The 25891-nt window shown below is 39.1% G+C and overlaps 1 protein-coding gene across 1 annotated transcript; it reads right to left on the bottom strand.

The window, feature by feature from the left end:
- klf5l (Kruppel like factor 5 like) lies at nucleotides 1-24926 on the bottom strand. The gene is made up of 4 exons (XM_028031278.1): nucleotides 24639-24926; nucleotides 12113-13034; nucleotides 10966-11025; nucleotides 1-2547 (listed from the first exon to the last, which is right to left on the bottom strand). The coding sequence occupies exons 1-4, from the start codon at nucleotides 24777-24779 to the stop codon at nucleotides 2369-2371; spliced, it is 1302 nt and encodes a 433-aa protein (XP_027887079.1). The 5' UTR covers nucleotides 24780-24926; the 3' UTR covers nucleotides 1-2368.
- Between the last annotated feature and the right edge of the window lie 965 nt (nucleotides 24927-25891).

Genomic DNA, 25891 nt, shown 5'->3' with positions numbered 1-25891 from the left:
TAGTTTCCAAAAATCTTTTATTATTCTGTTGCAACATCACTGCTGCACAAACAGAAAGACACACAGACATTGTTCTTTAGAATTTGTACATCAACAATTTGATAATTCTCTTACACACATTAGGTATCAAAACAAAATTAAACAAACTCTCACAAACAACCAATCTAAAATCCCATTAGTTTTTTAAAAAAAAGGAAACAAAAAAATATTAATATTATAATAGTAAATAAAACAAATATTTACAGAGACTTTGGTTAAGACTGCAGTTATGTACACAGTGGGTTGGTCTCTTTAAAAGAGAGAGACAGGAGAACTTTCTTCCTTGGTGACAAAATAAGAAAAAACAAGTAAAGGTAGAACAATCATACTGTTGAAATAACAGGAAGGTTTTCACTTAAATCAATTAATCAGACAGCCAGCCTTCATGGAGGGAAATTTTTCATTGGGATCAGTCAGGGCAATCGCACACTTTTCCAGAACTACTCAGGTTTTGAGCCACTAATTTAAATTGGGTCAAGATCAGAAGCCAAACAGCAAGAGAGAGAAGGAGGGAGATACAATGATCTCGTCCACCAATCACACACTACATACACAAACTATTAGAAGGTGTTTTTATCTTAAATATTTTACTACACTTGAAATAAGACAGAACTTACGAGTAACTTTCAGCAAGATATAAATCTTGTTTCGAGTCAATAATTCCTTAACATTAATCAAAAGTACTGGTTCTCAAGGAAGATTATTTCATTTAAAACAAGGGAAAAATGTTAGAAGTGTAATAATCTACCAATGGAATGAGTACATTCTTATCAATATCAACTAAGGATTTAAAACAAGCTCCTATGTCTTGCTGAAAAGTTACTTGTAAGTTAGTTTGACTTACTTCAGGTATTCTAAAATATTTGCATTAAAAACACCAGAAATACTTGTTAAGATTTTGTGGTTTTGCAGTGTAACGGGCAAGGATTAAGTCCAACGTCTCTCTGGTCGAATTCTAACCAAACAACCAGACGGAGATTTAAAGAGGTGTGGCAAAAGCAAATGAAGTGGATTAGCAGCGCTTGCCAAAATGTCATCCAGGACGTCTTACAGTGGAAAACTGTCTCTGCTGCCCGGATGTTGAGCTGTAATGACAGTCATGAGGCCATCGTACAGCACCAGTCTTCAGTCAGAGACATCTTCAGATTCATTGTAAGACTGACTGCTACTGGAGATCCTTCACAACCCAAAACAAGTCTTTGATACTTGAAGACATAAGCTGCAACATCAAATTTTCATTTGGGATAAATTAAGTACTTTTCAACTGAATTTGAAATAAATAGTATACTTTTTTTTTCTTTTGAGTACTTTTCTCTTAGGGGAATCAGGTTTTCCCATATTTCTCCAGACAGCATCGGAAGTCTAAAGTCAAATCTGCCACGTAGGAAGTGTGGCCCTGACGCTGCACAGGCCTCATCAGTCAGTCACTTACACAACGCAGTGAATGCTAACCTGCCTGAGAGTCATTTTTCTGCCACGTGATGCATTAAAACAACCAGGAGGACAAACCTGATTGCATAAAAGCTCTGCCCACCCGCGTCTGCCTTTTCAGAGCTAAAGCGTTAAACAAATATGAGGAGAATTGAAGCAAAACACACAAAAATAAATAGACTGCAGCGCAAAAAGAAAAAAAAAACATTGCAAAAGAAAATCTGGTGATATTCCAGTCGCCGTGACAACAGGGATGAAGGATACAAACAGTGGGTTCGACAGGAATTACCTGAGCTGCAACAGGCCTAACGAGCTTATGATTAACCCCTCCATGGAGGGCTGCGTCATCTCATCTGCTGGTTCTTTCTTTCTCTTTTTTTGCCTCTTTTCCCCATTCAGGCCCTCAGCTGGAGGTTTTTATTTTTATCACAAGGAAGTCACAAAACACAGAATATTACTCAGGATCGCGTTCAGTGAAAAAGAAAAGTCATCAAGTATAATGCTCAATACATTCGCTGTATTCTCAAAAACACAGACACACGCACGCACACAGACATATGCACATGTATGTACACAGGCAGGACATGTCTCGTTGAAAGTTCATACCTCAGAGAGCTGGAAGATGAAAACAGTCATTTTGTAGGGGAAAGAAAAATAAGATTCCCAAGACAATCAGGAGTTTTGGAGTCCATTCTTGAAACCTGGAAGCGATCGTCAGGAAAGATCAATCTACAAAATGATTAACCTGTATGTTAAAATCAGGTCCTTTAGCGCACCCCTAGGTTTTCTTTGGAGTGTTTGAGTCAAGAGGCACCAGAGTCCAGACAAGTGGCTGCGATATGTGGATACTGCTCTCTTTATTTGACTGTTTTGGTTTGGATCCACAGGCAGCTAGGTTCTAGTTCTGGTGGCGTTTCATGTGCAGAGCCAGGTGGTCCGAGCGGGAGAAGCAGCGGCTGCAGGCTACGCACTTGAAGGGTTTGGCGCCGGTGTGCTTCCGGTAGTGCCGGGTGAGCTCGTCCGATCGGGCAAAGCGCCAGTCGCAGTTCTCCCACGTGCAGCGGTACGGTTTCTCGCCTGGAAGTGAAAAAAAGGACAACGCATTGTCATTAGCACACTGCAGGACGCTTCGACATCATGATTACACCTTGTACAGACCAGTGATAGACCTGCAAATAAACCAAAGTTCATATCCATATCCATATCGGACCATTCCCACGGGCCTGCGTGTTGCATAAAGCCGACACAGAGAGCGAGATAAAAGAAAAATACGAGTGGTTTTGAGTCTTATTTAATGGTTTTACTGCATCAATTTCCCTTTGCTGTGGCACACTGCACTAAATGAGTCACACCAACATCACCTGCCTTCATTTGGTTAACAGAATTGTTCTCCACAGCATGGCTGTGGATGGCAAGTAAAAAATCGTCTTTTTGCCCTCCATAGTTTTTCTCACAAACAAAATTTCAGTATGTTAGCAATAACCTGCAATATGTCTTTAGATTATATCAATATATTCAAAATCTGAGATGTTTGATAATCAAATATCAGGAGATCACATTAAGATGCTGCTGAAGTATTTATAAAAATAAATAACACAAACATGAGCCAAATAAATGTTGCCTTTCAGTTTAAGTTTAGGTTTCTTGAAAATGAATGTGTGTTTTTGAGCAAGTACAGTTTACTTTTGTTTTTAAAGGGTAAAGTTGTAGTCACTCCTTTATTTACACTTACATATTTTATCATTACAGAAAGCACTTGTTCATGTTAGTATTTGAATAAGTGAAATGATATTTAGAAAACCAAGATTTATTTACATAAAATCCACAGTTTTAATGCAATTACCAGAGTAAAACACAGTGTTTAATGCTGGTAAAACTGTGAGTATACTTTATTGTTTGTCCAAAAAAAACCATTTAAACTTAGATATCCAAGTAGTTGGTTTTTGAAAGATTTTTTTATTTGAGTTTGGGGTTCTTGAAACCAATCCACAATTTTAAAATGTTTTATTCATAAAAAAGCAAACCGTTATGGTTTGTGTTTGAGATCAGCTTCCTGAAGTAGAGTCTAAATTCCACCTATCCATCTATGTGAGGTGAGATTGAACAATTAGTGCAACACACCTGCAACATTTTCATCTTGATGGTTTTAGCTCGACTCTTTATCAAAATACTTCTCGTCAGTTTGGCCAAAAAAACTCAATGAAGTTTCCAGAAATGACGACAATAACATCCAAACTGGGTTTAAAGAAAATAAAGCAGGCCAACATTAACCTCAGCCTGTTTAAAATGGACAAAATCTGCAATTTCACAAGAGACGGTCAAATATCCAGCAAATAATAAATAATATCCCGCAAACAGTTTCTAATCGTTTAAGAAAAAATAAAAATAAAAATCACGTGTAGTGTGCAGCACAGAGATCCTTTGAAACAATATTTATCCGACTGTTGCAACATCTTTTTGTACCTTTAATCTTGATCCTATGAAACAAGACACGTTCCACTGGTTTTACAATAAAAGGGCCAATATGTGTAAGGAGGTTTGATGACAAAGAACCTGTGAAAAATGGGTTCAAAGCAGAGCGGAAAAACAAGCCGAGTAAATCTAACTCGACAGTTATCCCACCCCACCCAAAGGCTGACATTTCTCCGCTGTGCCGCGACGTGCCAAAGCCAAACACCTGAGCTAATCATCAACAAAGAGAAGAAGAAGAAAAAAAAGCTGGCATGTACATGACAGAGAGGAAAAAATGCAACAGTTCATAGCTGAGGTGCAAAATAATGTCTGGGAATAAATCAGAGGGAACATAGTTAAAATGACCAAACCCAAAAAGTCTACTGAAGGCAAAACATTTTAAATGTTTCTACAAAAACGGACTTTTCCTATTCTATCAAAAAATGTGAAGAGTTGACTCTGTTTTGTCTGGTGGGTCGTTTATGTTCTCGTTATTAGCATGGACTCTGTTAGCTCTGATTAGATAGCCTCCATCAATAACGTAGTGGCAGCCATTATGAGTCCAAAGAGCAAACAGTGGGCGGCGAGGAAAACAAAAGAAGGTTTTAAAGAATTTTGGTGTAATCATGTTTTACCAATAATGTTGGTCTTTTCCCAAAATCCCCTAAAATATATCATCGAAACTCTCGAACGGCTCTAGGGTCTCCTTATATGGAGAACATCGTAACTCTCGGTGTATGTAAGAGGAGTTTTAAGTACAAATATGAAAAGCTCAGGCCCCTCAATGCCACAGGTGTGTTTGGTTTTGCTCTTTCGCTGTGCTGTTGAGGTCAAAAGAAGCACAGTCGGCTCTCTAAGACTATTATCCCTGAGAGCCGGTGAAATACGACACATAGGAGCGCAGAACAAACATACTTGGCTGCTATGTTCCTCGACAAGCTGCCAAAAGGGCAGGTGAAAAGTCATCCATCTACACCTGCCTGCATTCATCTTCAACCCCAAGAAAAATCCTGCAGATTAGCAACACAATTTATACAACGTTTCAAAGCTGAAAACTGCATCAAGCTAAAAAAATTAAATAAATAAATACAAATTGGCGATAAAGACAAAGGGAATCAGCTCTAAAAAGGCCTTTGCAGACGTTGGTAAATGGAAGCCAGCAGCTGTTTGATCAGGTGGCCGATTAGAAAAACGGTCAAACTACAGTATTGCCTACGCGTGTGTTAATGGGTTCACGAACTCTGACCACATCATAAGCCATGATGGATGAACGCACAGTCTCACCCACGCCATCACAACAAAACACACCGCGAGCGGCGAGAGTGCATCAATCAATCCGAACAAAGAGAGGCTTTTATTCAGCCTGACGGGGACTTTATATGGAAGATACACATTTCCTCTCTGAGAAACTTCAAGTCTCACATCTTAAAAGGGAACGAATATCTCAGCTTCTTCCTCTTTATATGTCAGGTGAATTCCCATTCGTGCGATCCTGTTTCTCTCTCTTTTCTTTTTAAACCAAAATAGTTGAAAGCACTTGGATTAGAAACAATGCTCTTCTCATTTTTTTAAATTTAAATACATTTCTTGTACTTTTATCATTTATTACTAAATAGTAAACAAAACATGTAAGATTTGATCAAAACAACAATAATTGTGTGAATTTTCTTTGCTTAAATTTATTCTGAGTTGTAGATTCAGAATATAAAAAAGATCTTTCATGAATGTGTTATTATAATACAGGCATGTACTGTAGTTTGTAGTTTTTAAGGTTGATTTTTGTTAAGTCACTTTGGGCTAGAAGCTAAGAAGCAACAACAACAGGACATCGGTCGCTTCTTCTTCTGAAGTGTTTGAGGTTTTATTCACCAGGCGGAGGCACCAAACCTGCTTTAAGGTAAAAGTTTATGATTGTTTGCGGCTTTTTAACAAGAGCCAGATTAATAAGTGAGAAATATTTTTTGCTGTGCACTATGAACTAAAAATCACAGTTTATGTTTTAGGTATTTTTTTTCTGCAATTTACCAATTTTAGTACAGAAGTCTGTGGGCTTTCATCCCTCCCTGAAGTTGTGAACCAGTTCTCACCATTCCCAAACCTTTATTTAGAAAGTCTTCTTTCTCAGACTTTGTGTACAACTTATACAGCAAACCAAAGAGAAATGTGTCCTCTGAGGCAGTGAGACTGTTAAAGCAGTACCACTTACTATATCAGAGCTACAACCTCAGTCAGGGAATTACCACATGAAGGTCTCACCGATGAAAATATGAAAAAAATGAGCAGAATTTTAAGAAAGAGGAGACATTCATTAGTTTTTAAACTATTTCCCACATTTTTAACTGTAGCAAAATAAAAAAAAACCTGCTTGTGATCCTCAATGTCTTGCACAAAATCTCTGATTGGACGAAAATTGTCGGCAGGGAAAGCGAAAATTTGAAATGAGCAGCTGAACAGTTTTCAAACTGGCCAGCTTAGACCTTATGGATTACCATGACAACAAGACTAGGAGTTAAAAATGTTACACATTTCCGCACAAATGTCACGCACTTTACAGAAATGACTTTAGGAAGAACATAGAGCTTTTCAAAAATTCTACAACTTTGAGTTTTTGTAAACATTTCAAGCCTAAAGTTACATTTAGATTTAGAAATAATTATTGTCAATGTTTCTATTATGAAATTTTTACCATTCCTTGCACTTCGTCAGCTTTTCAATGCGTCAGTAGCTGAATTTAAGATTACAGGCTTTCAGTTTTTTGCCGTACAAGACTTGTACACACCGTTTGGTGTAATACGAATGAAGTATAATCATTTATTTTTACAACGTCTCTGCCTGTTTTTTTTTGCTTTTTTTTTAACGGAGTCAAAGAGCAAACACTTTCAGGCTCTTCAGGACGCCCATAAACTCAAGTTTTATCAGCGTGGTTAGTGTTTGTGAAGAGGGCTGGAGGGTTACCTAATCGGGCTGATTGCATTCTTTAGGTATCGACACACAACTTAAAGTCAAAGTGAAGAGTTGAGGCGGCCATGGCCAAGGTTGGCCCTTAAACCCCACCTCCCTTCTCGGAGCTCCTGGGAGGGGCCGATTTCTCCGATAAAGGTGTAGATGGTGATTCACTTCCACAGAAACAGACTTTTACTGTTGAGTCCGATGCTTGACGACGGATATGATTAACATTCTGTTAACTCATGAGTGAAATGGCTGCTGGTGTAATTATTAACTATGATTCTGTCAAAACAAAAGCATTAAAAACAAAGTGTTTTTAAACCTGGACCAGTTTATTACTTAAGGAGAGGAGAGAGACACAAATATTTCATAGCAGTTGCATGCTGGGTAAAAAGACTTCTGAGAGAGACGTCCAGCAGGAATCCCGATCTGATCTCTGAATCACCTCAACTGACTTCTTTTCTTGTTATTTCTAGCAGAAAAAAAAATCTAAAATGTTCTTTCAGGCATAATGATAAGATCACCATTTCATGCATTCACCACCATGAATTCTGCTTCTTCCCTGTGATTGGTTAGCAGTTGCTAGCTTTGTAACAGGATATAACGTGGCATGATATTCAATTCTAAAGGTAAAGTAATGTAAAAAAAACGGACAGATTTCTGGATTTTTAATGCAGGCCACCTTACTATCATCAATACAGCAACTGAATACGGGGCAACTTTCAGTGCTGAACGCTGTTTTTAATCTCAATCAATCCAAGATAATACACTGAAGTTTCTAAACAAAGTGCAAAAATGATTTTCAGCTTCTAACAAAAGCCTAGATCAAGAAGTTTCACTCTGTAGCCTTACATCAGGTGTGAACCTTAGCAACGAGCCTTTATCTACTCGACGACTAAAACGAGACAAATATCAAGCAAAGATAATCTGCTCCTGTCCTCCACAGGCTGGTAACCTGCAGGTGATGCAGCCTGGTTTGTTTGTAGAATCTCAAGCAAGCATGAAAACAATGGATTGCACTTGAGAAAGAAAATTAAAATGTTGTTTTCATATAAACACACATGCACAAGCACACCACTTCATAAAATCAACTCTGGATGGAAGAATCAACTTTTTCTTCCAGGAATCTGAAACAGACTTAAAAGAGCTGCAATAAAAAGAATCAGATCATCTTCTAATCTGATTAGAAAACAGGCCAGATGTGAAAGTTGCTGATCGCCGCAATTAAGTAGCAAGAAAAATCGCAAAGCATCGTCGTAAACGTCACACAAGTTTTACACTCCAAGTAACTCATTTAGACTAGAACTGATCTCATCAGGAAGTGGATCGATATTTGACCACGAACCATAAACAGGTATGGAAAACTAGAAAAACATCCGGAGATAAAACAAAGTGTTGAAACAACAACAATGGCTGGGGAAGAACGATGAATCAGAGCTGAAATACATGAGATGTAAACATAATGAGAAGATCCACGGGCGTAAATACCGGGGGTCTACTGTACATAAATATTAATTCATCATATCATTGTACTGGATTGTGGCCCTTATTATCATCAGTGGTAGCAACATTATTCATAAACACATGATTTATGCTTTTATTTTAGTAATGGATTGTTTTAGTTTAGAAGCCTTTTTATGCATGAATAATTCACAGGTCAGAGGTGAAACAGTCTGTTGCTGGATCATATAATCCAAAACACCTGGATAAGTGTGGATTAAGGTCACTTAATAGATTTTGATAAAAGTCAGAAAAATGGGAATAGTGCTGCTAGAGAGAGGGCATTTTCAGTAAATGTTCATATTTTTTGACCAAAATTGGAGCTATAATTTCTGTTGTTATCTCTGTCACAGTTCTGCAACTTCAGAGCCACAAGGGGCTCTTTGGACCTTCAGCAAAGGTTTGTAATAACTCTGACATTAAACTATAAAGAATCAACTACTGTTTAAAATATAAATCCATTAACAAATGGTGGTTAAGCATTTTTTTCCCATGTAATACGTTATTCCTCCATGAGAGAACGACACTAAAAATACCAGTGATAACGTTTGCCATCAAGTTGGAAATATCAATTTTTAAAATAAATTTCAACATCCCAATTTCAATCGTAAGTCATCTTTTTTTATTTCAAAAGCTCCAAACATTTGCGGCTCTAAAAGTCTCATTTAGGTTGTAAAGGCTACAGACGCCTGATCTACACAGTGGTCAATCTTTTTATACATGTGTCTGTTATTTGTTTACTATTCTCATTACATATCACTATATTACATATAGTCTGTTTGCACTGTGCTGCCGTGTCCTGCTGCTTTAACAGCCAAACTTCCCCGCTCTCATCCATAAAGTCTCATCTTATCCGTTTATGGTCTGTTTCTGTTTGCTCGCCGCATTCGCTGCGGGTTCAAACCTCTGCGCTGAAGGAGCCGCGCAGCTTTTTAATCGCATGAGTAAATTTCTAAAACACAGGTTGAGCCGAGGCCGCTGGGAATCGGCAGGTTTCGCCTTACCAAGAGGAAACGTCGAAACCAGCCTGCCCCCATTCTGCAGGCAAAGCCCCTTTTACCTTCCTACATCTGCTTGCGCTGAAAAGGAGCCGAAAAGCAGGAGAAACTGGTTTGGTCTTCATTTAATCGCACGTCTGCCCTCTTTTTTTATTCTCTTTTCTTCATTTTGATCTCCTCCCTCCCTTCTTTGTTCTACCTCTCTCGGGAAATTTAGCGGACAAGTATGAGCATGAACACATGTGCTGAAGACAAAAAACAAAACGAAAACAAAAAAACAAACACTAAAATCGCCTGAACGTCATTTTCATTTTAATTACGCTCCTGTTCTTCACCTCTATTATTGTTTGAGGGCGTATCGAAACTGGCGAAGGGACAAACGTGCAACATTTGAATAAATAAGCTTAAAGTGGCTCCATCAGAAGGACAATAGCTCCAGTATGACTGAGTGGGTGTTTGCCGTTTTGCAATTAGACATGAAAAAGTTGGGACAGAAGAACAAGCAAAAAGCTGACATTGCATGCTTAAAGTTGACGCATAATGCAAAAACAAGATTGTTGAGTCTCAAAACGTTATCATGGAGCGTATCTTCAAGTTGTTTTGCAGCTTTGAGAGACATCTTGTGACTGATGAAACCAGAAAATCCAGTGATCTGCAGCCGCTGAGCCCATAAATCACTCCTGAACCAGGCTTCATGGTTTCATTTCCAAGCAGCCAGAGGTTCTTGGATTTTTTTTAAAGTGGTCTTAATGTCAGCGCTGCCATCTCCAAATTGTAAACCACAGCAGGTTTTCCTATCATCTCTTATAACTTCCCTTCCGCTGTTGACCCTCAGCACGTGACGCGCCTTTAGAAAACAGCCCAGTCGCCATGATGGACATCAAGAAAACCAAAAAAGCTAAACATGCGTTAGCTCCTGTAGAGCTTGTCAAAAATCAAACAGTTGCTAGCTTGACTTTTACTTAGTTGAATTCATTGTAAAAATGGTCAGAAGGTGCACAAAGACAAGGATGCAAACCAAACTTATTTTATTCTAAACCTTTTGATGAGGAAAGAAGATGGCGATGGACCATCATGGATTTGCACTGATAAGATTAGTAAGATACAATCAAATATCAAATATTTAAGAGTAAATACAAAATATTATTATTATAATCATCATCAAAGATATTTTAACCATGAAAAACTGAAACAGACTGATGAAAAAAGGAGAAAATAGTTTGAATAGGAAAGACAGAAAGCAGGAAGGAGAATAGCGAGCAGACAGAGTGATGAAGAAGAAACTGAACGGGGAAACCAGAGGTAGGAAGGATAGAAGGAAAGAAGGCAAGTAAGAAGGGACAAATGGAGGGAAGAAGGAAGGAAGGCAGGAAAGATGAGAAGAAAGGATAAAATGAAACAAAAGGAGAAGGAAAGGAAGTAAAGATGGAACAAAAATTTTCCAGATTGTGTGAGAACTCTGGATTAATAAATAAACAAATGAAAGGTTCCTCTATAAACAGACGGTGACCAGACAGAAAATGAGGAAGTGATGGCAAACAAATACACCCATTTCCTGCCATGTCAGTCCAACTCTGCCAGTTGGGAAGAGTTTTCTCACCTGTGTGTGTCCTTTGGTGAGCCTTCAGATGGGAACTCTTTGTGTAAACTTTGGTACAACCTGTGAAAAGACGATGGAGAAGCTGATGAGCAAGGCAGGAAGCAGAGACGTCCTCAACAAACATCACAACAAGTATTCCTGAAGAACAACAGCATCCGCTAAGCTTAAACAGTAGAAGATCCACATCCAGAAAAACTAAAATCTTGCAGCGAAACTTCATTTTTATCAGTTTCTTATGAGGCGAAAAACAAAAAGATAAAATCTGCTCAGGAGGTTAAACAAGCTGCCGTATATTTTAAACTTATTGTTCCATATAATCCCTAATAAACAGTGTTGCAAAAAAGTGTGCAGACAAACAAAACTAAAGTCTTAAAATCTGCCTGGAAACTTTTCTTATCGAGTTAAAATCAGCCCTAATCTGCTGGCGTGCATGCTTCCTTTTTCTGTTGCGTTATTAATAGGATGCTGGCGATGGGAAAATCCTTCCTGAACGATCTTGCGTGTTTGTGCGCTTTTGCTTTTGGATTTCAGTTTGTTTACACAACAGCGACTCTGGTTGCAAATCGGACAAACTTGTTGGAGTGGTTGTGCTGAAACTTGCAGTTGCTAACAATTTGTTTATCATGCTGTTAAATCTGGTTGCATGCATGATGCTGACTGGAGAACTGCCCTGCAAGCAGCCTCGTGACCAGAATGCAAACACAAATAAAATGAATGAGAAAATAACTAAGACTTTTAAGTTAAAATCTAATAGTAAAAAGTTAGATGCAACACAAAGCTTTCAGCTTTCCATGGTAAACAGAATCACATCTACACTCATTGACTTATACTCTAATTTACACCTTGATTCATCCAAATCTGCTTTTAATTGTTGCATTAAAACTTGGCTAAATACAGCAGGTGGTTTTAATCGAACACTGAACTGGGTAATGGTTTTATTGCTGGGAATTGACAAAATCTGTTTATTTTGTTGTTTTTTTTCCACTGAGCCCAGAATAATAATAATAATAAAAAATCATGGATGATATTCTACTTCACAATCATGCAGCTGTGTCTATGTTTAGCCCACACACACACACACACACACACACACACACACACACACACACACACACACACACACACACACACACACACACACACACACCTTGATAGTCACAGAAGTGGATTCGCCTCTTCTCCAGTTCTGGATTGTTCCGTCGGTTGTATTTGGGCCCCGTCAGAACGCCCTGGCCGTGCGTCATTAGAAGTGCGTGGGCAGAGAGTCCCGTCACCTTCAGGCCCCCCAGGCGCTGCTGGTACGGAGGTGGCGGCTGCGTCCCCAGGGTGAGCAGCTCTGGCTGGCCGTCCGGACTGCCTGGCTGTGAGTTCGGTGGTGAGGGCGGCAGGCTGTGGGGCGCCGTGGGCTGGGTTGATGCCTGGTAGTAGCCGTGATGCTGCTGCTGCTGCAGCTGGTGCTCGGCGTGCATCATGTAGCCGCCGTTGTTTGTTGGCAAAGTGGCGGCGCCGAGGTTCAGCATGGTTCTGCCGCCGCCGGAGCCCTGCGCCGCCGCGCCGCTGTGTGGCAGGCTGAGGTCTGAGCCGGCGATGGGCATGTGGTAGACCTGCGGCTGCGGCGGCGGCGGCCCGATCTGCAGCTCTGTGTCTAAATGCGGCTGCTGCTGCTGCTGAGCTGCAGTGGACACCGTCACCCCACCGGTGGAGCTCATATCAGGCTTGATGAAAACGTTGTTGACCACCGGCGGCACGCTGAAGACCGAGGTGAAGTCTGGCAGCGCCTGGGTGGTGGCAGGGAGGGAGCAGGGAACCTCCAGGCCCGGTTCTGTCTTGATCTGCTGCGGCGTCAGCGTTTTGGGGTTACTGGGCCTGTAGAGGCCTGTGCGGAGGTGGGTGGTGCTGGGGAGGATGAGGTTGATGTTGAGGCTGTAAGGGGTGGGAGTTTTGTCCTCTGAGAAGTACTCATCGACCACGGACGCGCTCTCTCGTCTGTACTTCTTTTCCATGTCTGTAGAGGTGGTCAGCAGGGGGCTGTTGATCTGGGGAAGGTACTTATCCAGTTCTAGCTGAATCTGAAATGAAAATAGCAGAAGTTAAACTTTAGGGAGCAACTTTCAGCTTTTTAAACTATTGCTTTGTAACAGGACGTGTTCTGTTCTGTAAGAGATGCAACACTCTGAGCATCTGCAAGTATTTTCCTGTGCATGTTCACTGTGCTTCCTTGGACAACAACAAAAAAAAATAAATAAATCACAGGAGGGCAGGAGGTGACATGTTTTAAGTTTCAGTTTCTTTAAAGATAAGAAAACAAAGATGCAATCAATCGACAACAAGTGCCAAATAGATTATCATACACTTTATGAAACGACTTATATACACCAAGGAAAATTACTGTTGCCTTAACCCAAGAACCTTTCTGTATTTTGTCACCTTAGCAACACAAACTTCAGTATTTTATTGGGATATTAGGTGAAGCCGTATGCTGTGATTAGGTTGCATTGTGAGAAATAAAGATAAAATTGAATAAGGTCAGTCAGATTGGACAGAGAAATCTGTGAGCAGCAATTTTCAGGTTTTGTCACAAACTCTTAATTGGATTTATGTCTGGACTTTGACTACACCATTCTAACACATGACATATTGTTTTTTAACCTAACTCTGCTTTACACTTCTCCATTTCTTCCTCCCTGAACTGCCTGGCTGTGCTCCTTGGTCTTCAGGTTGTTGCTAACTAAGGTTCCTCTAATGGTAAATGGTTGCTATGGATTTCATTAGTACTTTTATTCATACATTTAATCTTCACAATCATTAAAAACATTGTGTTAGCTTAGCAGTGGTGGGCACCGTTACCTAGAAAGTTAGCTGCGCTAACCATAAAGCACAAATCATAAATGTAAGTTTTGCTAAAGTGCTATATCACCATGGTAGCTAGTGGTGAAATGCTAAAGAGCTATACAAACACTGTATTTAGAAAAAGCTTCAATTCCAATATCTACCCTTGAATGATTACAACCTTTATGTCATATTATTTTTAGGTTTATTATCATGTCCTCCACTGTCTGTGTTTTATTTTGTTCCTGTGTTTCTTGTTTGAAATCAAGTCATTGGGGAAACAGAAATGCTGGGTGAACTTCAAAATAAGTGCATGGATATAAACGTATAACTACTTGAATTCCTAACAGTCAACAACTTTAACACAGATGTCAAACATTATTCCACAAGAAGTTTACAAAACAGGCGAGTAAAATTAGAGCTTTAGAATTTATTTAAAAAATTCATCCAGCTAAATGCAGTAAATGTTTTCAAAGTAAGCAAAATTCCTACAGCGCTAAATGAAAAACTAGCTCTGCTATTAGTGCAATGCATTAGCGGAAGAATGCCCACCACATTAACTACACTGACATTTCTGCTTTTTATACGACTTTTGCAAAACGTTGCTTTTGTCTATTTGTCTCTTCTTTCAGCCTTAAAGCTGGAGGATCCGTGGCGAACACAGAGGCATTTTTCTGCACAGCAGGACTGGACATGCTCAGCGCTGAGTAAAATAAACGACAGGTATTTTCCTGTGTTTGACTGGGAGCCATTATCTGATCTTCATCCCTAATTAACTGGTGTGTGTCATTCAGAGTCCATGAAGCAGGCAGTGCACGAGCTGCTGAGTAAAGAGTCTTTGCAGCACAGACCACACACACACGTGCACGCACCCATGCGCACAAAGTTTAAAAATATGCACAGATTCTAAGAGGTCCTGACTGTTCACACGCGTTACACCTGCACACTCAGACGGGTGAGATCCCTCAGTGAGATCCCTCCCTGGGCGTGGCCTGGGGGTTGATGCATGAAGGAGACCATCAGTAAAAGAAAGAAAAAAAAAAGCTCTCAGACAAACCAAAACAAAGGCTGAACGCATGAGAAAGACGGTGCAAAACCTAAACACTGAGGGGTAAAAATAAACCTGCCAGACAAATCCGATCCTTACAGAAGACGAGGGGAGGAGGACGACTGGGCTCAGCATGCAAAAACACGCCAGTGAGACACACAACGGACAGAACCAGAGAGCTAAAATAAGCAAGAGAAATGTGTGATATGTGTGATGCACAAAGGAGGACAACTAATCTGCCAGGGACATCAGCATAAACTGAAAGTGATGGGAGAAACCCGCTGATCAGAAATATGAAGATTAGAGCTTTAAACCGCAAACTAACTGTTGCTCTTGGATACGCAATTACTTCACATATTTGAGTTCTGCAAAGCAGAACGTTAATCAGTGGGAAAATGAACTTAATGAACTCGTCTTTCATTTGCACAAGAGCCGTCTGGAGCAAATGACGGTAATGAGACGCTGATGGAGGTCAAGGAAAATATCTGCACTAAACGCGTAAACACTCGACTGTCTGTTGGACATTTCTGAGCTTGAAAAGTCAAATGTTTGTTTTTTGGCAGAAAAAATTAGAGGGGAAACTTTCTAACAATAATAGCCCTAATACACTGTCGTACTTATCTTTCTAAAGAGACGTTAAAGAAAATTAAACACTTCAGTTGATCATCACTCTAAAGTTTCAGGATATAAAAAAAATATATAATCTTTACCAAGTCCTATTTACATTTATTCCAACTGAAAGAGTATAACGGACTGGGGTGGAGAGAGATCAGCAAGCAGCAGAGGAGCAACAGATGCCACCCATCAATCTGAGAAGGGTTGTAAAGCCATGTGTAAACCACATAGATCTGACACTCTGCAAAAAGAAAAGCTATTTGCAGTGAAAAACATTTAAGAAAGGCAGAGAACAACATCAGACTCTTCAGTCCTCAGGTCACACACTAAATATTAAAGTTTGTGACAGGAGACAATAACAAAGTCTGGCTTGTTTGAAAAGTATGACCAGTGGTTCCCTCTAAAACAAAATGGTTGCATGATTTTTGGCAGTGGCTTGCAAAGTTGCATCTGAATGCAGCAAAAGGGTCAAACAGGACAGATGAAATGAAGAACAACAGTCAAGCACAGTGGTGGAGAAGTCATAATGTGGCAGCCAGAGGACCTGGACGTCTTGGTTCCAAACTATTTACCAAGTCAAATGTGAAAGCTGCTGAATCTACACCCAAACTAGTTTACCAACAGAACAATCAGTCTCAAAGCTACAACAGCCATAAAAATGGCTGAAAAAGAAAGCACTCAATGTATTGCAAATGACCTAGTCAAAGTCCAGAGCTTAACCCAACTTAAATGCAGAAATTAAACTCTGGAAACGAACTAATGCATCTTTCCAGAACAATGTCAGATTTACCCTAAAAACTGCTAAATCATGGAAAGTTCTTGGTTTTCCCAAATAAAGAAATCCACCCATCCTGAACTCTTCTCTACACGTTGCCGTTTGCATGTTTTCTTGTTTTTACATGCATCTATGCATGAATCCTGCAGCCTTTTCACTGCAGGGTCAGGTCAGATGTCCATCATTAGTCACAGCTGAACTCCCTCCGCTGTGTGATCAGTGCAATCTGAGAAAGCCGCCGAGAAGAAAAGACTTCTGTATTTTCTGAGTGGGAAAAAAGTGGAAAACAAAAACAGTCGCTTTGTTTCTTTCCAAAAAGAGAGAGAGCTTGTGTCCTTCTCAGAACTGGACAGAACCAGGTTCTGTTACAGTGGATGCTGGCAGCGGTAACCCTAAGGTGACCTTGGTCTTGGTTAGTTTTTGATCGCTATAACTTTTCCCAAAGCTAACAAACTTCTCCAGATTTCTGTGCTGCAAGCTGAGGTCATGCTGTTTGGTTTAAGTCTTCGATTCATTAAGCTAAAGGAACGCCTGAAGCAGGACTAGTCGATGGACTTCAGCTCAGAATGTGTCTCTATTGTTTCATGCGATAAACATGGAGAATATTTTTAGGCGGTGAGTCAGTTAATAATTAGAGAAATGTATAACAGCCGCGCTATGAATCTTTTAGCCTGATAACAACAGTCTCTTATCAGCTGCTTTATGGGACGGAGTGGGAGTTTCCCACTTCCACCCACCTTTACCTCCATCCTTAAAGAGGTTTTGCAGAATTCAGCTCCAAGTGCAGCAGAAAGATCATTCCAGAAGTTTTAGATTTGCTCTGTTGCAGACAGAACATCTGTCTGCATTAAGGCTTTCTGCTGAATAGCCAACCACAGAAAATACTTTTTTTTTTTCTTTATTTAGTTGTGGATTTCTTACTGTCGGTGGATGCACCTGATATCTGAAAATTTGAATTTGATTTGGATTTGAAAATTCCAAAATCACCTTTCTGTCCATCTACCAAAAACGCCCCCCGGGTAAAGCAAACTGCAGAATGACTGGCTGCACACCACTTCTGCTTTATGGCTTTCAGGAATGCAAAAGGTTATTCGCCTTTGGATTGTCATAAAAACAGAAAAAGAAAAAAAATATATATTTGCACCGGGGCCAGCAGGTCTGTTCAGAGGAGAAACTGTGTTGAGGTCATTGGAGCTAAAAATCAAACCTTTGAGGCTGTGATGTGGGTTTATGGTTTCTGATAGGAAAGAAAATTAGGAGAAATCTGTTTAGCTTTCAACGAAAGTAAAAATAAGTTTACTACATAAAAAAACAAGCCTGACAGTTAACAGAAACTGAAGAGAATTTATGTTCTTTTTCCAATCACTATAAAGCTCTGTGTGACCAACCCGTTCCCGTGACGATCCTTCCATCTCCTGTTCCCTCTTTAAACAGGATGCAGCCACATGCTAACAGGATAGCACAGTGTTAGCACATTGCTCTACCACCACTTTGACACACCAGAGCAACAATAAACCATCATTATTCATGAAACGTTTGATGATCACTCAAATTCCTCCATCTGACCCTGCAAACGCCATCTGGTACATTTTATTATCATGGTACTGTCTTGACCTACAGCCGGAAGATTTATATGCTGAGTGTAGCATATATAGTGCTGTTTATTGTAACATTGTATTATTCTTATTATTTTATTGCATTATTTGCACTCATTTTTGGACGATAATTATTTTCTTCCTTTTATTATTATATATTTACCTTCATCTTTCATTATTTCTGCCTCAAATTATTTTATTTTTGTTGCACCATTTATATTTTTGTTTCATCCCAATTTGTTCTCTTGTCATAATTAATGTAACATTTAATCCTTTTTCCTTTTATAATTTGTTTCTTTGTGTTTTCTATTTATTAAATAATTTCTATTTAATGTTTTTAATTGTGTTATTTGGGGAATTACATTCAAGTATCTAGAAAGCACTCCTCTTTTTTGCCATCATTGCATATATTTACTCACTTTTGAATATTTAAACTATACTTTATTGTGTCTCTTCTGTTTTTGTTCTAAATGAAAACAAAAATAATTAAGTTCCCCTTCCTTTAGGCTGGCAGTGGTCGTTACTGTTTGAGGAAACCAAAGGGATCCGTATACAATAACAAGTTCAGACTTTCAAGACTTATTTCACCTTTTGTTTGCAGCCCTTAGAGCAACAGCTTTTCTTGACGAGCCAATAGAAAACAGAAATATGACTGTTTGAAGACGGAGGGAGACGTGGCTGGGCAGGACGGACACAGATTACTGAACACACCATGAATCACACGAGTCAAACATGTGGAAGGAACAAACTGTGCCAAGGGATTAGAGATAACTCACGTTTATGTTTCTGGGAAATAAAAGTAAGATTTCACATTTTTAAAACAGGTCTGCTGTTTGGTTGAGATGATCATGACGATACCAAGATCTACAGAAAAGACCTTATATCCAAGTAAAAATGGAAAGGGAAAAAATTTAATCTACCTAGATGACTGAAAAAAAATACAAATGCTTCCTCAGACACGCTTCCACCTCACCCACTGCTGCGAGGATACCAACGAGCTGCAACACGCACACGGCAGAGGCTCTCACTTGTATTCAAATCACCTGCATGTGTTGTCCTGAAAGTCAAATCATTAGTCAAACCACAACCATGTCAAACCTCGGCTGCACGGAGAACGTCTGTTGGCAGTAAGTCGCGTGGAAAACCGGGCTGTTCAGTCTGATAACACACAGACGGACGGGCCTTGGAGGACAGAACCAAAAGAAACTTCCGGTAAAAATCCAGGGTAATAAAAAATAAATAAATAAAATGCTTGGAGTACATTTGGATGTTATCTGAAGTATTGATCTTCAGGAATCAGTGGGCGTGACTGGCAGCACGCTCTTGATCTGTGCTCCATGAAGTTACTCTGTAACTTATCCTGTCGTCTGCAGTCAGTCTTACAGGAAACTCACAGGTGACATAATGACAAGAATCTAGGAAGAAGTTTCATTCCCTTCACTTATTTCCCATAATCCTCATAAGAATAATGGACTGATCTGACTGTAAAGAGCTTCTAATACGGGAGGATAAAGCACCACGCTCTGAAGAAAGTGGATAATGATTATCCATTTAGAAGACTGTAAACATCAAATCTACTAGGTAGGCGTAATTTGGACGTGACTTTTAACTCGGACTTTTTTCTGCAACGTGTAAATCTCATCATGAACGCACTCTTTGCAGCCTTTCAAAACAAAACACACACAAAAGCAGAAAATTGCCTTCTTCCGAAAAAAGGCAGCCATTATATATTATGTGCAGAAACATAAAAGAATTTTCAATTTATCTTTACTGGCTTTTTCATATCAATGTCTTATACTAATATAATGAAAGTATTTGTGCATGGTGGATTTGTTTTACTTTAAATAGAAAAAGTGTTAGGACAAGTTTTCCAGTGTGGAGTGCAGATAATTTGGAAACTTAGGTTCTAATTCAATGATAGTAACACAGTAGTTCCTTATCTATGTTAAGATGATATTGTTTTTCGGCAACATTAAAGCCATTATATTTGTTTGAATTTGTGAGTTCAAAGTCAGAAGCAGTATTTACTTGGCAACCCTTCAAGTTTTCCGACGTACAACTAGCTAAACTGGCTACGACATCATTCTCAGATCCAGTTTCTGACTTCTGAGTAAAGACAACAATGTAATTATCCATATGATGAGATTATCTTTAAATATGCAAAGAACAAAACTGACATTTTGAAACCCATGGTTTATGACTCTTTTTAATTTGCTATTTTCAAACTACCTGTTGAAGCTAGCTGTGCTATGCTAGCAATTGCTTGATCCAAAGCAGAGGCAACTAATGATTTGATTTCAACTTGTAAGACAAACAATCCAAAGATTTATTGATAAATAAAACCAAAAACATTTTACTTTTTGTTTTTTCTTATCAACTAGCTTAGCTGCAAAGCTAATGCTGGTGTGTAAATGAACAGATGAAACAGAAAAGGAAGAGATTTGATTTTAGCTATGTATATCTTTTATATTCTGTCCTTCTCTGTGTTAGCAATACAAGAATATCATTCATTTTTGAAGCAACAACTCATGGAAATTTTAAGTGCTACCTTTTTTTCAGTTTTGTGTTTTTCTTTATTTTTACATCCCGTCCAGCAGTGTAGCAATCAAAATTGCTGTCTGAGTGCCTTAGACAAGCCCAACAGATTTACTTTCACTAGTAAGAAAATCTTTCGCTATAATGCCCCACTTGACATAAAACTGTAGTAGAGATTGCTTTGGGGTCATTTCAAATACAATGGACACAGAGATGGAAAAGAAAGAGAAAAAGAGAATGGAGAACGGTGGGGGAAAAGGTTAAGAGGGAAAGGAGTTGAGAATAGTGGAGAGGTAGAAGGATAAAAAGAAAACAACCTAGAAATCTGCTTCTACACCTGCAGAGAGATAAAAAAAAAACATCCACAGCGACCAAGAACAGTTTTGTGTTGCTAACGCTAATTTGTACAAAGAACATAAATAGCTGGAAAAAAAGGAGACCAGGTTTCAGAATTACTATATAATACTGATGGGTTTGAGACCTGACATTTTTTTAGCTGTTTATAAAAACTAATATTGCAATTGTTGTTTATGTAACTTTCTGTTAAGTAGAAACAGAAATACTGCAATCTTTAAACCCACCCCCATTTTAATCATGTTAAACCAAAGTTTGAACAACTTAAGACTCAACAGGAAAAGAAAAACAACAATCCGCATGGTTAAGTAGACAGTAGAAACAGAAAGTTTCTTAGCACATTTGCTAATGTGCTAATATATCACATAAAAGACAAAGGACTGAGAGGTTTCTAACACGTCCCTCTATTATGTGGCAACAAATCAAGGGTCCTTAAAAAAGGTTTGATGTATGTTTTAGAAAATCATTTTTATTAATTCATCCTCAGGTTTTTCTCTTTTTTTATGCAAAACTGTTTTATTTGATCATGTTGTCTGGTTTACTTTACATTTCAAACATGCTTCCGAAATAAATTTGACTTGATTTCTCGAGTTTGACTTAAATGTATGCTCTGATGTTCTCAAGCGTCAGACAGTGGATTTCTTACCAATCCAAGCAGACCTTAACAGAACCGGTGTAGCAGAATATTTCTCTAGAGAAAAAATTACTTACAATGCCTCAAGGTAAAAATGATGTAAATAACAGAACATTGTGGGTTGTTATTCTTTTACTTTCTGCATTCTTCTAATGCCTCAAATGTTTTAAAAGAAGCTATCTGCTTCTTTGAGAAAGAGATTTATATTTACATTAGTACAAAGAGTTGTGTGTATTACAAGTTATTTTTTTATTTCAAGCCACACTACAGAATTACAAGACAAAGCTACTGTTACACTTATAACCTTGAAAAACTTATATAAAAAAACTTATATTTTTTTAGTCATTGAAAGGAGAATGAGTCATAAATATTGGACTTTGTCTCTTTTTCCAGGTTTAGTCAATTAAGAGAGTGGTAAAGCTGTAAAAATATATGTTTATAGTGATACTGACAATACACCTGCCAACTTATGGGTTTACATCCAGCAAAATCCCTCAACTCCCATTAAGTCTAAATCCAAAATTGCTCACAGCGATGTGACAAAACTGTTGGAACATTTTACTTCCCTCTTTGCTTCTCCAAAGCTAAAGCAAATGACAGAATCTGACATATTTCAATCATAACTGGAATTTTGTTTGTCTTCATATTTCTTTACAGGTTGCTCGAGATGTCAATGATTAGCAAGAATTATATATGTCGGGTGCAAAACTGTGTCAAGCTCTGACATGTTGCGGTGAACCAGAACAAAACCTAAACTCTTTCATTTTGTATTTTCCATTGCTCCCAGCTGGTTCTGCTGGTGTTTGCATGTGAATCTGAGGGTATTCTGATGTTGAGGTTGATGACAAGCTGCTGGCTAATGTTGGACACTAATTAGCCATAACTAAATATTTGCTTCAGTAATTGAGGGAGGTCACACAAAGGAAGGAGTTGGGTTTCCTTTGGACCATGCTAATGATTTCCCTTGCTTTTCAGCATGGCATAATGCTACACTGAGCAAAAAAATTCAATCAACTGTTTATTATGGCCACTTTTAAAAATTTTTTTTTTTAGAAATTTTAATTTTTTGATTCCTTTCTGCACACTAAAATAAAAATATATAAAGAATTTAAACAAAACATAATAAATATTTGGGCAAAAGGACCCTGACTATGACCTTAATATTTCATTGGCGATGTGAAGACGATACCCTGGCAGCTAATCAAAGTGCTGTTTGTGACAGGAATTGGACTCATGAGGGTCTCATCACGGCTGTGACTTTCTCATGAGGTCGGCCTGCCTCGTGCTCTCTCTGGCCTCAGGGAGGACGGCGGAGATGCGGGCGCTGCACAGACAGGTTGAGCAACATACGGCTGTCACGACACAGTCGACTTAAGCGCTGTTTAAAAAAAATACCGACACAATTACACAAAGACCTGTCTGAGAACAGAATAAAGAAAGTCGAAAAACAAGACAAAGGAGGTATTTTGACATTTTTCCCCCTCCCCCCTCCATTAACTCAACTGTTATACCGTTTGAGTCAAATGAGCAAAACAAACGGAAGGAAGAGCTTTTTAAAAAAAAAACTCTTACAGAAAGCGACCAATTTGAGAAACAAACCGGATAAACTTCTGGTGAACAAAGAGCACATAAGGTAAACCTCCTCAAAGCAGCCGCCTACAAAAATTTGCCTGAGGGGTTACAATTTCACCTAGCCAGACCTCTGAGTACTTGACGTAATGTTTTTGCATAAAGCCCGTCGTAGGTTCTAGTAATGAAACAAGAAAAGAGAAACACGTATCCAAGCTATTTCACCCCAAGCACACGCTCCACAGTGACCCCAAAAGGAACAAAAGACACTATTTGCTGCAACCTGCTGTGTAGCGCCAACAACCTGTTGAACCCTTCAAGTCAAAATGATGTCTTATGATAATTGAGTCAATTATTAACAGGGAAAATGCTGCATTGGCCCACTAAGGTTCAGGTATTCAGCAGTAGAACATTATGATTCATGGAATCCTATGAGCACACAAACAGGTCAGGGCTGTAAAGTGGTTCATGTTTATGGCTCCCATAGAGTCCCACAGTAATCTGCAAAAAGATAGAGAGCTGTCCTAAAGAAGACAACCACATACCTAGAGACACTCAAGTGTTTTAGATGAAATGTTTGTTGGGTTATCGGTGACAGAAAACAAAATGGCAGGAAATGCTCTCTTGCTTTTTATAAACAGCCACAGCGTTCAGCTTCTCGTGTTCCCAGTTTACAATTAAAAAAAATCCAGGTCATTCTGCCTATGATACTTAAGACCTGAACGTGTTGCATGCAAGTAAAAGAAATTATGTGAAATTGATGATTTACACACCTGGCAGGTACTAGATACACTCTGGATGTTACATTTTGAAAACGTAATCGCCAACCACCAGTTGTGTACTGCTGCCTACATGGGAAGTGTTTTTTGGGGTTTTTTTAGCCTTAGGTGTTCGGATTCGCCACCTGCTTACCACAAACCAATGGCAGTTGACCAAACTCTGGAGCACAACAAAAGGGGTTCGGTTTCAGTTTGCGCCGTGTTGCGATCACGCAGGGCCTTTGTACAGCCATGTAACTTTAATGCAGCTGCATGTTGGTGCTGTCACCGGCTGTCCGTGTTTACGACGCAGGCCAAAAGGGGCTTCTGACTCTCACTGTGATGGGCTGTGAGCAATAAGCCATGACTTACTTCCTGAAATGTTCAGGAACACATGTCACGCTGCATGAGAGCATGAGATTACTTTATAGGACGGGACAAAAATAGTAGCTCAACTGAAGCTGCTCTCAGGATGAGCTCAAACATCCTCCTGGATGAAGGGATTCTTCTGGTGAGGAGAACTTGAGGAAACCAGGCCTGAAGGTGTGCAAACAGCTTCTCTCTGACCAATCTTTGTATATAGTTTGCAAAATATAACATCATCACACTTCTAAAAACCCTGTTTATCATAAAAGGGTCTCTATGATTCCTGAGAGTTGTTTTACATGTGGTGTTTAGCATGGCTTTTTTTTTAATCTACATTTTTGCAAATGAAGTTTAAAAGAACTCTACGTATCTCCAAAACAGTGGAATTGTCAAATAATTCGTGTTGCGTATAGCTGAGGTTTATTAGTGCGTTTCTACCCTGTCAGGTGTACAAAAGGTAATTAAACAGGAATCGAAGCTTGAACCAGCTTACAGCATCACAGACTGTTTATAAGACCCGAGAATAGAAGGAGAAGGTATTAAAAAACCCAGAAAGGCCGAGACTGGAGTTCAGCGGGTCGGCAGAGATTCTCACCGGCGGTTTGACGTCCTCAAACACGGACGTGTCCTCAGCGCCGTCCGCTCCCGACATCCTCACGGGCTTCAGCTGCGTGAAAACCGCCCTTTCCTCTGTCAAATGCGGCGGATTCATGGCCAGTTCTACTCCCGCTGCCATAAAAACAGGAACCTATTCGTATTAACAAACTGGGGTTTTGTACGCGCCAGGGCCTTTATGATTACTGGCTTTAACTGCGCTGCTGTGAGGCTGAAGACAGACGGTGTAATCCACAGTCCTCCTGATAATTGTGAGGTCTCAGGTAGCCTTTACCTGAGCTCAAGTACAGACCTGGAGGGCATGACTGACACAAATTTCAGCCAATCAGAGTAGGGCTGGCTTAACGGAAGAAGGTGGGGTTCACCTGAGGCACTGTAGGAGGGAGAAAGAGAGAGATGGAGAGAAAGGAAGAGAGAGAGAGAGAGAGACAGAAAGAGTCTCCTAAATTAATTTAACTTGTCTGGAAAAAGGTTTCCAAATAAATATGTTGATAGAGAGGTTTTCCTCTAAATTGTGTAAAATGTATTATTACTTTGAATAAATTCCATTGCAGCTAGAAGTGAAATTTTGCTGCTAGATCAAATTTGCGGGGCTAAGCTGGAAATTGCAATCAGCAGATGCACACTGCCAAAAATATTTTAAGAAATCTTTATTAACCACCCATCTCTTCCTCAGAAATTCAAATTTATTTAACCCATGGGAGTTAAAAGTGCAGCCCAGGGGCCATTTGTGGCCCTTGTACTGATTTTCTGTGACTCCCCAACCTGCAGGGCATGACTGACTGTTCAAGAATAATACAACTTTGACCTGCCCAGCACAGGCAGTTGATGTAGATGGAGAGTTTTTGTTTTAAAATCAGGGTCAATTTATTGCAGACATAATTTTCTTACAATATGAAATTTTAAGCACCTCACAAAGTATTCATGTTTTATAACAAAGCTGTAATAATGAGTAGAACCATGTTTATCCAGCTGATAAGACAACTTTGCTGCACCTAAATCAGTTTTATAAAAATGTATCTAACAATGGATATAGCAAGCGTTTAGAAAGAAAGTGATCCAAAACCTGTTTTTACAAATAGAAATACATTTATTCAGTTAAGTCCAAAAGAATTTGAAAACTAGATGTCTTTCTGTTAGAAAAGCTAGACTGCAAAATCCTTTCATGTTTTGGATCAACCATGTGCAGCAATAAAAATCAGACATCTTTATTTGCTCAATTTTTCTTTTTTC

Source organism: Xiphophorus couchianus, chromosome 11 (assembly GCF_001444195.1).
Source record: "Xiphophorus couchianus chromosome 11, X_couchianus-1.0, whole genome shotgun sequence".
NCBI lineage: Eukaryota > Metazoa > Chordata > Actinopteri > Cyprinodontiformes > Poeciliidae > Xiphophorus > Xiphophorus couchianus.
This window is presented reverse-complemented; position numbering and strand designations above follow the sequence as displayed.

Coding starts and splice junctions, on each gene's coding strand:
- klf5l (XM_028031278.1), bottom strand. CDS start 24,779: ATGGCAGCGGGAGTAGAACTGGCCATGAATCCGCCGCATTTGACAGAG. Junction 13,035..24,638: donor TTGAGGACGTCAAACCGCCG/GTGAGAATCTCT, acceptor TTTTCATTTCAG/ATTCAGCTAGAACTGGATAA. Junction 2,548..10,965: donor TCACCAAAGGACACACACAG/GTGAGAAAACTC, acceptor TTTCACTTCCAG/GCGAGAAACCGTACCGCTGC.